The sequence below is a fragment of the Pyricularia grisea genome, assembly GCF_004355905.1.
Source record: "Pyricularia grisea strain NI907 chromosome Unknown Pyricularia_grisea_NI907_Scaffold_1, whole genome shotgun sequence".
Taxonomy (NCBI): domain Eukaryota; kingdom Fungi; phylum Ascomycota; class Sordariomycetes; order Magnaporthales; family Pyriculariaceae; genus Pyricularia; species Pyricularia grisea.
The window spans coordinates 6,500,429-6,514,366 of NW_022156716.1; the positions used below are offsets into that span (position 1 = coordinate 6,500,429).

Consider the following 13,938-nt stretch of genomic DNA (forward strand, 5'->3'; position numbering starts at 1 on the left):
GCGGTGTTTGCGCGTTCTTCGCAGAAATTTATTTCGTTCTTGTTTTCTTTATTGCAACAATTAGTGACATGGCAATTACTGCTGCCTTTTGCCACCATTTGGAAGTTGCGGGTTGAGGAACATTGGCTGTTTGGTTTGACAGAGCTGAGCTGGATGTGAGATGAATCTGATGGAGAATAATCAAAACAAACGAACACTTTCATTGACACTTTGAAGATAATTTCTCGTCCGTTTCCTTCAAAGTCGAACACTGCAACTACAAAGCTTCTTTGTTTGGTGGTCGCCGTTGTCCTCTTTGTTTTAGTCCACGACAAGGACATTGTCAACGCTTCGATGTAAATCAAAGCAAGTCTTTGCAAGTGGTCTGACGAGAGAATCTCCGTTTGAATCCCCCCAATATAAGATTTTCCCTTCTTTTATGTCACTGCCAGGTGGCGTTGATCTACCAAGCAGACAGCCCAACACATCCTACCACTGGGAAAAATCAAACCACTCACTCACAATCCGGCATTGTGAGTTCGCTTCCTTTCGACCTGATATCTAAACATTCTTTGAACCAAGAGCTTCCAGAGCTCGCTCAAGTATCACGCGCATAAACACTTCACTCTTTGCCAGCCAGACATCCAAGAAGATCCCCAAGATGTCGAGCCCCGAGCAGAAGATTATCTCTTCAGAATACCCGCTTGCTCCCCTCGAGTGCTTCGACTCGCCCCTCCAGTGGACCGATGAACCCACCACAAGCAGAGCTTTCGACGAGCAGGCTGAGCAATATGTGAGTTATAACTGTCACCTGCAGCATTACTATATCGACAACCCATTCGCTGACCCTCACCCAAACAAGCAGTACGATGCCTATGAATTTTGGGACCAGCCGATGATCAATGGCCACTTCCCATCCCAAGACCTCATCCTGCGCCCCTATAACGAGCACGGAGACTTGGCCAACAACATAATCATCATATGCCATGACCACTGCAAGGTCACCAACAGAGCCGGCTTCGGCCCCGGTCAGCCCTGCGCCGAGCGATCCTGCCCAAACGTGGTCTTTGTCACCGATAGTGTCCTGTGCTTCGACCACGCCATGACCTTTGCCATGTACGACGCCAAGCAGCGATATCGAGCTTCTCGCGAGGCGGTGGCTTTGGAGCGGGCGAGGGACGAGCGGCAGGCCGCGGCGGCGGCGCTTTTTGTGCTCAACGCTGGCGCTGATGACAGAGCCATGCCTGATCCCGAGAACTACATGAAGTGGTACAATGAGGAGTTGAGCAAGTGGTACTGCATCAAGGCCACCGAGAGGTTGTTGCAGGCCGCTCAGCTTCTGCCAGGACAGCCAGAGGATCCTCTCCGACAGAGCATCCAGGTGACTGCACAGACCTTTTTGGAGAACTTTACGGCTCCCATGGAGCCGCTGGAGACGGATTCGGAGGAAGAGCAGTGATTGATGCACGTTTTATTATACCCAGGGAGAGCACAAAAAGGTCTATTGGCCAGAATATGTGAATCGGATCACAACTTTGGAGTTCGGCATGTGTATAAAGTAGTTAACCTTCTTTTAATGGAGCTTTCCTATTCTGTAACTGTTGTTGCCGTGAAAGCTAATGTGCCTTAGTTTTATTTGAAAGTGACAGGCCACAGGGGACATTGGTCCACAAGGTTTTCAGTTATTATATCATGACACGTTCACATGAGCCAAATAACACATCTTTATGAGCCCCTCTACCATCAACATCATCAGTCGGCATTTCATGGCTAAGATAGTCTCATGCAGCTTTACTAGCCACAGTGACCGAGTGAGCCTCTGCCTGACCAACCGTCTCCATCTCATCCTCTACTCTTTTCCCCTCTGGTACGGCGCCCACACATTGGTATTTTCTGAACTTTCTTGCCGCAAGCTTGGCCTCGAACTGCAAAAAAGCCCAGCCATTGTCAGTGAGGGGACATAAAATCATGGCAAGGTGAAACAAGGTGAACCAGGACAAAACAAAAAGGGCGACGTACCATCTCATCAATTTCCTCCAACGTGCGTCCCTTTGTCTCTGGGAGGAAGAACCAGACCCACAGAGCGCCAACCACGGCCGATGGGAACCAGATGTAGCCGTACTGCGGGCCCCAGTTGAGAGAGTCCGGGTTGATAAAGTAGGGTGCGGTAAAGGTGGTCAGCCAAGCGAAGAAAAAGCCGACTGCGGCGGCCAGACCAAACGTGTAGCTGCGCAGACGCTGCGAAGGTATTTCTCCGCCACAAAGCCACGCGTAGGCCGCAATGAGACCCTGTGAATGATCCAGGAGATCTGATTAGTATATATGGAGACAGTGTCAAAATGGAGACATTGTCAAAAATAACAAACCCACGAGACGCCCATAGGAACTCACATTGTAACTCATCATATATAGACACGACAGCGCAACCAAGACATTCCCCGTCTGAACCGACCGCCCATAAACCTGATAAACCACCGCGATGATGAGCTGCAGCAGGCCGCACAGCACCAATCCCCAACCGATCAGCACGCGCCTCCTCCCGTACTTGACGACGATGCAGGCATTGATGACGAGCGCGACCAACCCCACGGCGCTGAGCACGCAGCCCATGGCGAACGGATCAGCCACCTCGGCCATTGTGAAAAAGTACTGCTTGTACGCGATGATGAACATGGAGCCCGACGCGGCCTGCAGCGCGACGGCCGAGACGGAAAGCAGGGTGCGGCGCCTGTCGATGGGGTTCTTGAACATGTCCCAGGCGCCGACGCCGCTGGCCAGCTCCTTCTCGCGGTCGATCCCCCTGCGGATCTCGGCTACCTCGGCCGCGACGTCGTGGCCCCGCGGACGCAGCCAGGCTAGCGAGGTCGTCCCTTCGTCGATGCGGTTCTGGAGGATCAGCCACCGTGGGGACTCGGGGATGAAGAACATGGCGATGCAGAGGATCGCGGGCACGATGTAGATCAGGCCCAGCGGGATGAGGTACGCATTCTTGTCTGGGATCGGGGCCGTGGCCCAGTTGATGACTGTTCCGATGAGGGTACCCTGGTGAAAGTCATGGCGTTAGAGGCTCTTGAGTCGTTTTTTTTCCGGACGAACACAGAGAACTGGGGAAAGCAAGAAAATGCGGAATGATAAACTCACAAAAGATGTACAAAACTGAAAAGCAGCCAGGAAAAGCCCTCGATACTTTGCCGGGCTCGTCTCCTGAAGGTACAACTGCGAAAAGGTCATGAACCAGCCGTTGGCGAGCCCAATCACCAGTCTCCCAACATAGAGCACATTGATGTCCTCGGTTACCATCATCATGACGTTCGCGATGCAGCATAGCACCGACGCGATCCACAGGCACCAGCGCCGCGAGAGTATGGCCGCGGCCGGGCCAGCGCATACGGAGCTCGCAAAGGCGCCCAGCGTCATGAGCGACGAGATGAGCTGCTGTCGGACCGGTGAGAGATTCCAGCCGATCTTAGGCAGCAGGTGGGGTGCCGGATGGCCAAAGACCTGTTGTTTTCATGACAGAGTGAGAATGATCAGCTTTTCCCCTTTTCCCCTTTTCCCCTTTTCCACTTTCCTCACGCCATATTGGGCACATGATGCTGGGAAGATTGAGCGTTTCATACCTTGAGAAACCCGGGCATTGCCTGCAGGCCGCCAATCAAGCCAAAGTCTATGCCATATTGAAACGGAGACAGGATTATGATTCCGCATGCAACAAAAACTCGCCAGTTGGCTTTAATGGTGACCTTGTCTTCTAGAGTTGCCATGTCGACGGTGGCTGTGTTCGCTATCCTAACAAGCCTAGCTCGATGGGGGTTTTGACAGAACTGATGTCTCCAAAAAGAAGAGAGGAGAAACCGAGAAAGGCAACCCGGATCTAACCCCGAGGGGCCAGTTAAAGATACAGTACCCGGGAGTAGCACCAAGGGTACCGCTAAGACAGTGGTTGCATCGAGAAAACCCTCCCTGACAAAGTCGAACTCTTCCTGTAGGTACTATACTGCCCAGACCGGCCATCAAGTGCCGAACCGTAGTCCATGGCTTGGTAGTGAATCAAACGTGATCCCAATTGGTTGGCCGTAAATGTCAAGGGGCGGGGAAATGCAGTGACACGCTACGGTTTCCATTGAGATGCGCGTTTCCCCCGCAGAATGCAACCCGTCCGGCGGCTATCAATTCTCTCCAATTTAGCCCTCCAGGCCTGCCTAGAAGTCTTTGTTGGTGCCAGCTCTCGGTCGCATGCTTCCGAGTTTTACGTATCCCTTGCAGTGGTGTCAGCAATTTGTTTTTCTTGTGATTTTTCTTTCTTTCAATATTGACTATCTGCCTGGCCTCTGTTTGGATGGGACGGATTGTTTAGGCCGAGTCTTTTTACTGATGCCTATGAAGTCATTGATCTGCCTTTTCTGTGTCTACCTGTCTAGGCATTTTTGCACATATCTCACAGGACCATCTTAATTAACAACAACCCGAGTGCATATCCTCAATTCGAACCTTACTTCGTAGACTTGTTGCAAGGTATGCGCCTTGATATTACCAAGGTAGCAAAAGGGGCACCTTAGGTAACCAGAATCTTGTCACGTCCGTTCTGACAAGGACAGGAGCCCTTGCATATCAAAAGTCTTGGCTAAAAGCTAGTCCGATCTGTCAGGGGTGTTTTTCCGAACTTCTAAAGTTCACTTTTGGGAAAAGCCTTATCCACACGTTTCACTTATCTATAAGCTTTCGTAGTCTCTCATTAGCCTGGCTAGACCTGTTCGAGTCACATCTCTTCTTTTTTTTGTTTTTTATCTTTTTTTTTCTGCCCCTGTTCCCGATGTATCGAGATGGTTGGGAAACTCTATCAAGAATATTGAATTGAGTTTCCGGTTACGTCCAAGATTGCGCAAGCTGCGAAACTACCAATTCATAGCGGATAAGAAAATTGACTTTGGTGCGCTAACATAGTGCTGCTGTTTGGCTTGGAGATCATACCCTCTTGCCTTCCATCAAGGAAAAAAAATTCCATGGAATCAAGACGCTCCCTAGGCTCATTCGCTCCGAGGTGTTAAACCTGGAAAAAGAAAAAAAAAAGAAAAGAAAAAATAAAAGTAAAGTTGCAAAATATCCACAACATGATATTACAACAAGAGAACCAAAAAAAAGCACTATTGTCAAAAGATATCCTGAGACAAGGCTTGATATTATCCCCGTAAGAGTCAAACCACGGGCTTAACTCTTTGGGTTCCGCATTCCTGTTGCTACTAGGCCTTATCCCGCAAGTCCGGTTTAGCGCGGCGGGCCCTGAACGGTTGCCGGCTGCCCGTACACCCAAACTCTCTTCAAAATCCCACCTACGCTCCTCCTACGCCTAGGGCCGCCATCGTCGGCCTCAAAGCACATCGCCGCAACCTGTTGAAGACCCTTTTTGCTAAAGAATGGCGCCGCCGGCTCGCTCTGCGGGCGCTCCGGCGGCTGTCTATGGGGCAGCCCCTGGGGTGCACCCTGGAGCACACCCGGGGCCGTGTCCTCGTGCTCTTGCCCGAGGGGCCCGACTTTGCACAGCACCTCCAGATGGAGCAGGAGCTCGTCCTCGCCGGCCTCTTCGAGGGCTTCCCTCGCCAGGCCTGGGAAGACCATCAGCACGACCTTGGGGTTGAGCTCTGGCGGCGGCACCTCGCCGTCCGGCAGGGTCATGAGCATGGGGTCAAAGTTCGGGTGGGTGTCCGGGTGACACTCCCTCCAGGTTGTGATGTACGGCCGTAGATATATCTCCTTGTCCAGCGCCGCGGCCTGGTCGACCAGCTGGCCGATCCTCAGTAGATAATCGTCAAAATCGTCAGCCTTGGACTTGGTTCCCTCGGTGAGTGACCAGATCTCGGCGATGGCTGCGTCCCTCTTGGTCTGATATTCTACCTCGACGGCCGTCCGATCTCCTGCAGCGGCGAGGATGAGCCTCGTGGTGGAGAATCGCCAATGATGGAAATCTTGTTTTACCTCTGGGGTCCCTGATTTTTGAGACGGTTTTGTCAGCATTAAGACAGTCAAAGCAATGTGTTGTTCCGATGTGCAATGTGGGGGACCCACCGTCTTGAAGAACTGAGAATAGTCCCTGCAGATGCCTCGACGCGCGACCAGCCCAAATAAAATTTCCGAGAACTCGGTTTTCCAAATACTTCCAGAGCAGCGCCTCCATAAAGGTGTGGAAATCTTGGGTGTAGATAAGGTGCGCCGCGTCCTTAAGCTGGCCAGAAAGAGAAACACAGCCCAAGACGCCAGCGTAGTTGTTCATGCTGGCGGTAGAGCGGCCAGGTTGAATTTGTGAGGGGTGGATAATCCTTTCTTTTGGAGCCTCGAGGAAGATTCTTACGAATTCTCGTATGGCTCTCCTCAACGCTTTGATGGACGCAACCAAGGCCTCGTCCGAGGTGTGGTGAGGCTGAGGCTTGGGAGGGGCGGCAGGCTCCACGATTATCTCGTTTACCTTGTCCTTTCTACTGCTCGATTCAGGTTGCCCAGCTGTGTGAAAGTTGCTACCTCCTTCGGACGGATTGCCCCGCTCGGTCTCGCTCTCCTGCTCAAACTCCTTGTGTGCCCTTGTCAACAGTTTGCTCCTCTCCTTGGCCTCGACCTCCAGCTTTCGCCGCTGCTCCTGCTCGCGACCCAGCTCCGACTCGAGCTTCTCGACGAGCGACCGGATCTCGTTGTTGGCCTGCTCGGCCTGCCGAAGATAGGTTTTGCACTCCTCCTTGATGCTCTTCTCCCTCTTGTCCCACTGGCGGTTGCTCTCGGCCAGATCCGACTCGCGCATCTCCCAAAACTGCGACCAGATGGCATCCTCACGCAGCTTCCACTCGAGCTCGAGCTCGGCGATCTTTTGTTCGAACCGGCGCTGCTGCGTCATGATCTCTAGCTCGGCCGCCTTCTCCGCGGCCCGCCTCACCCCGACCTGCTGCTTCTTCTTGAGCCGGACCTGCGTCTGCAGCTCGGCGATTTCTTTCAGCAGCGCCACCCGCTGCGCCTCGAACTCCTGCCGCGTCTTTTCGAGCTGCTGCTGGCATTCCATCAGCTCCTGGGCCAGCTTCTCCTGCTGCGCGTCACGGTTCATACTGCCGCCGCCACCGCCGCCGCCTCCGGGACCCGTCGCGGGTTGTTGTGCGAGTGGTTGCTGTAGGATGAAGCCGGAAGTGTCAGTGGACGACCGGGGGCTCCATGACCTGGTGAGGAGCGAGGTGCGGGTTGAGATTGGGGATTGTGGGTTCGATTGTGGTCGAGGTGGGGGTGGGCGTGGAGGAGGACTGTTCTGGTTCTTGATGTTTTCAAGGTGCTCGGTCCAGGGGACGTTGCTGTTTGGGCTTTGCTTCTCCGAGCCTATAGCATGGAAGCCGTTTGCCAAGCCTGTCATAGTTGGGGGGCTTCTGCCCGGGATTGGGGACGAGCTGGACTTTCGATCTCCCAATGCTCTGGCGGGATTCAACGGCGGGATCGTCGAGGGGGGACTCGGTTTGAGCGGCTCGTAGTAAGGTGGGCCTGATTCTTTACGGATTAAAACGCCGTCGACCATATGGAAGTTGTCCTGCATGATGGCGTGTGTTTTTTTTTTCTGTTATTTTCTTGAGCGAAGGACTGTCTACAGATCCCTCATTGTAGAGATGAAGACAAAAAATGAATGAAATAAAACTATGCTTGCTAACTAATATATGCAAGGCTTGGTTTGGGAAATATGAACAGAATCCAAAGTACAGAGCAGTGATGATTAAGTCAATCCGAGGGCACAAAAAAAAGGGCAAGCTATCTAGGGACAATATTAAGAACAAATATCCTACCCTCCTTCTCATTCTTGCTCCCTCGATTGAGTTGCTGCGGGGCACGAACGATCCGCCACAAACAAAATCATCAAACGGATGATTCCGCCGCCGCCAGTTGTTTCGGTCTGGGGGGCCTAGGCAAGCTACCTAGTCAAGGTTCAGCGACCAGAAACATCAGTCAGTTATCTAATTAGCTTTTACCGTCCGATTCAGATCACAGTGCAACTTTAGCGGATCCTTTCTGCCGTTGTATGTATTGTATGCAGACTGTAAATAAGAAGAGGGAGAAAAGAAACAAGAGGAACGCCATGACATTTCGGGAGAAGGAACATGGTTTGCAAAAGATGACATAATAACATCTGTTGATATAAGGATCAATGGATCTCCCCTGAAAGCCCCCATGATGCCTCTGGTTGAAACACGAGACTTTCGGTAGGGCTCTTGTTCATTTTGCTACTGCATAAGAGCTCGGCCTAAGCTGGGGTGGTCCTGGCACATCGGTGCCGAGCCCTTGTCTAGGAGTCGTCTTGATTGATGTCGTCTGGCTTATTTATACGGTCATCCGGGTCCATTATAGTTTCTCATAAAATGAGTACTACGAGTATGATTTCGTACTCGGGCGAAACGTGGGCCAATGAGTTGCTCAGCCTCGACTTTATTTCGGCCGTTGGCACGGATTGTTGGCTGTACTCCAGGTCATTCCATTAACGAAAATACAAGGCCAAGGTATTGGTTCCACTGTGCAAAACGGCAAACACTCAGAAGACTCATCCTCTTAGTTCCTATTCAAATCTTTCTTCCATTCACTCTCTAGTCATGCGGGCAAGGCCTACCTGTGCAAATCAGGGTCGAAAGTACCAAAAAACCTTCCTATACAGGAAGTTCATCAGACCCAGGGCAAATCTCTAGGCATGTTTTGTTATTTTTTCTTGAATCGCAATCAGAATATACTAGTTGTAGCTTCTTGCGAGAAGAGGTAGAAACAGAAAACAGATTTCGAGATACCAGCTTCCTTGCCGCCCAGGCTCGATATTGAGCAGGTTCGTTACACCGAAAAGCATTTTGAAAAATGCAAGCGGATAAGAGTTTCCCGGTATGAGATCGTCCGGTAAACAAGCAAAATGCCCCTGTAGCAAAAGCCTGGACTTTTCGTCCCAGTACACCTTATCTTTTCTCTTTTTTTCTTTTGTGGTTTGGCCGAGCCGTACCTCTCCCCCTAGTATGGTTGCCGGACTGACGCAATATACGAACAAACTCGCCCCTTGGCTCAACTGTTTTTCACTGCCGGGAAGCTGAAAACAACCATGACCAGGTACCTATGCAATATCAATTGACTTTCTTCAATCGGCGGTGGAGTAATCCCCCTGACATACGAATCACGTTTTACTACATACTTCTTTTCGCATGATCTTCTTTTTTTTTCCCTCGCGTGGCTTTCCACACCGGGAAGTATTTCCCAAGTTGGATGGGCAAACTACATACGAAGTATGAACCCAATCAACGGGTTTGTACCTGGAATTTCAGCTCGACTAGAAAAACAAAACTGGTTGCATGTTGATTGCAAAACCCACAAGCTGCCCCAACTCCCGTGATTCTTTCCCCGCTGTTATCGTCCATACAAAAATAGAAGAACTGCTACTAGCTTCCACAAGGACAAGATTTTGCAGAGACAAGTCGAGAGGATGGGACTCTCGGTCCCAATAGCGGTGCTCAGTTCCCATCTCCTCGGGTCGGGGTTCCGTAGAGTCAGACTTCAGTCACTCACGAGGTTTTGGGGGAAAAGGGGCTAAATAACCGGGCCCCTCCATTCTCCCCCTTCCCCCTCCAGCTGTGAGAGGTAAACCCGTCATCTTGGTACTGCGAAACAAAGTTTTAAGCACGAGTTCATTGGTTTCGTATGTGTCAAGCAGTTCAACAAGTCGTTGGCTTCGTCCTAACGTTGCTACTCATCAGGTAATCACTCCGTAATAATTTCTACAGCCGTAAAGTTTAGATAATGCTATCGTGTGAGAAAAACAAAATTAGCGTCACGACGCTGGGATTGGGGGTTAGGTTTTGTCAAGTTCCCTCTTTGGAGTTTAGTGTTGGATTCACCTACTCAAACCAGCCCAGGGCTAGCTATTATTAGAGATCAAAGGGTCTTAAGGTTTAGCAAAGTAGAGTTTTCTCATTATTCGACTTGATGATAAGCTCACGGTTGAGGCTTGGCAGAAAAGGTAATGCACGCGCTAAACTTCGTTGCCTTGCTACCGAGACGTCACCCTACAAATACCTGGCACAAACCATTTGTTGACACAATGTCAAAATTTTTCCGTAGTGAAACTCATGAATCTGGTAGCAATTTTACTCCCGTCTCAGCCCTTTTCTCGATATCCCTGACGTCCTGTCTGCCTTATTCAAAGCCGGCATCGCCAACCTGGTCATGTATTCCGAGTTTCCGACGTTGTCAGCTGCTCCACATTCGGGCTTTGCGCCGGCTTCGAGGGACAGCATATGATGGAGCGGGCGACACCGAAAGCTCTTGTTTCACCACTCTCGACATGCCAGGCACACGTCTCGGGGGGTATTATCGCTTCAACCCATCGCCCAAAGATCATGCTTTAGTTTCGGCGTGGAGGAGATTGTACGCTGTTGTTCCACTGCCAGGCAACGGCACGTGGGTGGGAGGCCCCGTCCCCCACCGAAGCTTTCAGAGTCACACTTGCCGAGGATACATGACAAGCTCTGGTCGGCGCCAAGTTCTCAGATTTCGGCGGCTGAGGGTACAGTTTCAATGAATTGTTCATCAAATAAAGGTAAAGAGGTCGTGTGTAGAGGTTTAGAGTGGGCGCCGTAGCTACGGCAAACGAGCTTCTGTAGTCCGATGTTCGCACATCCAAGTCGACAAGATTATCAGCAGCTGCTGTGCCTAGTTGCAAGTGACTGACTACATAAACTGGCGCATGGGGCTCCAGCGCACCACATCGGATCTCGTGGTGTGGCATTTGTCAAGCTGAACAAGCGAACAGCTCGCCAGACTAAGCTTATTGAGGTAGGTGTCTGAAGAAAAGAGTTGGTGGAGTTTAGATCTGTTTAAGTGTTTCAATGGTCAAGTCTTCATTATTGTGAAAATAGTTGGATTATACACCTAAATGCATGTGCAACACCCTCGAGAGTTTGAATATGAGACCTGCACGGGCCAGAGTGAGCTGTGCTGCGATCCATCTTGCAGTCTCTAGTTCTAGTGGGATTTCACGCTTATAGGCTGTCCTCCTGGACCAGCTCTGCTCCAGCCAGCCGGCTGCGGTGCAAGTCAAGCGTGGCGCCTCTGATAAACTGTGAAAAGAAGTCTGTAGCAAACATGTGATAAATAGATGCCCTGTGAATATCAAGCCTGCGCCAAGATAGTCTTGGCAAACACCGTCTCATCGCTTCAAGGTGGCTTTTTTCTCCGGGAATTTCAAAGAAACATACTGGCCTAGCTGGTTCCCCCGAGCCAACGGTATCAGATGGTAAAGTGGCCACCAAACTCAAGTTTGTGAACGAACTGGTATCGATCATCCTTGGAATTCGTTTTCCCCCTATGACGGTAGGAGGATAGCCTCCCACACTGTAGGCTTTAAAGCTCCGAGGTCTGCCTCAGGCAGATGCATGAACGCGGGCATCTCATTAGAGGCGTTCGTCAGTGTGGATGGAGTCAAAAAGACGCGTCCCAAAGTTGAGAAGCCGTCCGACTGTACGGGATGAAAGAAAAAGACCAACTACAGTTCACTGATAAAGATATGGGCTGGATCTGATAGCTTGGTCTCTAGGCAACGCGCCTAACGCGTATTTTCCAACATATCAAACCTTATGGCCATTATCAATGCAATTATAATAGTCCTAGACGAGGTAGAAAGGTCAAATCCTCAAGCTCACAAGAGTTAGCCGGGTTTCTTGATTGTATCATTATTTAAAACGTCATAGATTTTTGAAGAAGGGTTTGGAGAATGAAAAAAGGGGAAAAACAAAAACAGGCACAACCAGCGGACCAGTTAAATTTCATGTCGTTTTCCATGTTGAGGTTTTCTACGCGTAGGACTCGAGGAGGGACGCGTGTTGAACTCTCAGCTTGACCTCACCTCTCTGCTTGGCTTGACCTTTTTTTCTCATCACCTTCGCACTCCAGGACCCAGAATTCATCACTTCCCTTCTCTTCGCCTCAAATCCCAAACATTGATCCCACCCACATCCACACTGCCCTCCTTCTCTCCTTCATGTGCTTCACTTGATTAATATTTATTGCTTCCCGCCTCGTATCGACGATGTCATCCTCGAATGATGCTTCCAGCGAAGCATCTTCGTCGGAATACGATTCGTTGTCAGATTCAGAATCCAACAACGAAGAGCCTGTCCTAACAGGCCCCGAGAGCCCAAAGCAGTTCCCAAAGACGGGATTCAAGATTCTAGATCCTAACATCAAGATTGAAGAGGAGCGCTTTGAGTATTACGGTCCGGATCTCTTCTATCCAGTTCACATTGGTGATGTATTGAACGATCGATACCAAGTCATCACAAAGCTTGGCTACGGCTCCGTATCTACATTGTGGCTCGCTAAAGATCTACAGTAAGCCTTCAATCTCTCCCTATGCACCATCTCATATACGCCAAAATATTCTAACCAATGGTTCCTACGTCACGTCGTTCCCAGTGAGCATCGATATGTGACCCTCAAGGTCTTTGTCCATGGCGAGTCAAGCGCCGAGTTCAACTGCTACTATCACTTCCACAGTGGTCTTGTTTGCGAGAGCCATCGTGGCCGACTCTCCATTCGGATTGCGGAAAGCCGCTTTCAGGTGGAGGGACCGGGAGGCACTCACGACGTCTTTGTCCTGAAGCCCTTGGGCCTTTCCGTGCGATCGTTGCAGTTGCAGCTAAACAAGAGAGTCCTTAAGGAGTCGAACGCGTTAGCGATCGCTCAGGATATTCTCGTCGCTTTAGACTATTTGCATAACCATGCAAAGATAATTCATAGCGGTGAGTGGTATCTCAAAATCTGGTTCAGACATCACTGGATTCCAACAACGCTTGGTCTCTTTGCTTATCGACAAATACGATCTCTCGGGGGACTTCTTCTAATTTTCTTTCATCCAAAATAAAACAGACGTTCACGGTGGTAACATTCTATTGGAATTCGGCAATGAGTATTCTGTCAAGCTGTACGAGCAGGTCGAGTTCAATAGCCCAACGCCGAGAAAGATTTATCCCGATGGTCGCATCATCCACGTTAGCCAGCAGATTTACAACTCGAGTTACTCTGCTGTTCTTTGTGACTTTAGCAGTGCTCGGATCTCCCGGTTTGACCAGCCCCAGACGGGCATGCCGCCCATGCCCGAGCAGTATAGACCACCCGAGATTATTCTCGGCATGGAATTCGGCTACAAGATCGACATGTGGTGCTTTGCAATTGCAGTAAGTTCTTTTATTTTCATGTTGGCTATGTCTATCAATCAACTTCCCTTACCCTGTCTTGTCCTCGCGAAAAAAAGGGAAACATAAATCTAATCTATCAACAGCTCTTCCGCATGCTCACCAACCGCACCGTCTTCCCCATCTACACCGACAACGACCCCCTCAACGACGCACGGCACCTCGCCGCCATGGTGGCGCTCATGGGCCCACCCCCGTTGAGCTTCTATCAAAAGAGCGAGAAGGCGCACATCTACTGGGACCACAACTGCGAGTGGATCGGCCCCGTCGACCTCTTCCCGTCCACCTTCACCCTGGAGAGCTTGCTGCCCAGGCCCATGCAGGGCGCCCCGGGAGCCCTGTTCTTGGATTTCATGCGCAGCATCCTCCGCTGGGAGCCTGAGGAGCGCCTTGATGCCGTCTCTGCTTTGAAGCACCCCTGGGTGCATCGGATGGAGAGGGACAATGTCCTCGTGCCCATTCAGGATTGAATTAGGCAGGGCTCTGGAATACCGTGAGAAACGTGTGGTTTGGCAAAGATTTTCCCCTTTTGTTTTCTTTATTTTTTCGGCGTTCGTTCTGATAATGCCTGGAGAGAACTACAGAATCTCAGCTCAGCATGTCTGCGGGGTGGAATTCTTCTTCTTCTTTCTGGTTCGGTTGTTACTTCTGAAGCATTTATGGATCCGTCAACAGATTCATCGCATTGCATGGTGTTCTCGGCGTCAACTCCTCGGACTTTTGACTA

General features: G+C 50.6%; 4 protein-coding genes across 4 annotated transcripts; 2 read left to right on the forward strand and 2 right to left on the reverse strand.

The window, feature by feature from the left end:
• Positions 1-640: 640 nt before the first annotated feature.
• PgNI_02016 (uncharacterized protein) lies at positions 641-1,438 on the forward strand (the record flags this gene model as incomplete). Its single annotated transcript, XM_031122086.1, has 2 exons — positions 641-772; positions 797-1,438. 2 exons carry the CDS (start codon positions 641-643, stop codon positions 1,436-1,438), a joined length of 774 nt encoding a protein of 257 aa, XP_030987539.1.
• Positions 1,439-1,527: 89 nt separating this feature from the next.
• Positions 1,528-3,796, reverse strand: PgNI_02017 (uncharacterized protein). The gene is made up of 5 exons (XM_031122087.1): positions 3,600-3,796; positions 3,121-3,480; positions 2,371-3,021; positions 1,999-2,268; positions 1,528-1,904 (listed from the first exon to the last, which is right to left on the reverse strand). The coding sequence occupies exons 1-5, from the start codon at positions 3,741-3,743 to the stop codon at positions 1,761-1,763; spliced, it is 1,569 nt and encodes a 522-aa protein (XP_030987540.1). The 5' UTR covers positions 3,744-3,796; the 3' UTR covers positions 1,528-1,760.
• A 1,448-nt stretch (positions 3,797-5,244) lies between these two features.
• Positions 5,245-7,537, reverse strand: PgNI_02018 (uncharacterized protein; the record flags this gene model as incomplete). Its single annotated transcript, XM_031122088.1, has 2 exons — positions 5,245-5,963; positions 6,043-7,537. 2 exons carry the CDS (start codon positions 7,535-7,537, stop codon positions 5,245-5,247), a joined length of 2,214 nt encoding a protein of 737 aa, XP_030987548.1.
• Positions 7,538-12,046: 4,509 nt separating this feature from the next.
• Positions 12,047-13,681, forward strand: PgNI_02019 (uncharacterized protein; the record flags this gene model as incomplete). The annotated part of the gene is made up of 4 exons (XM_031122089.1): positions 12,047-12,348; positions 12,433-12,758; positions 12,886-13,193; positions 13,298-13,681. 4 exons carry the CDS (start codon positions 12,047-12,049, stop codon positions 13,679-13,681), a joined length of 1,320 nt encoding a protein of 439 aa, XP_030987549.1.
• Between the last annotated feature and the right edge of the window lie 257 nt (positions 13,682-13,938).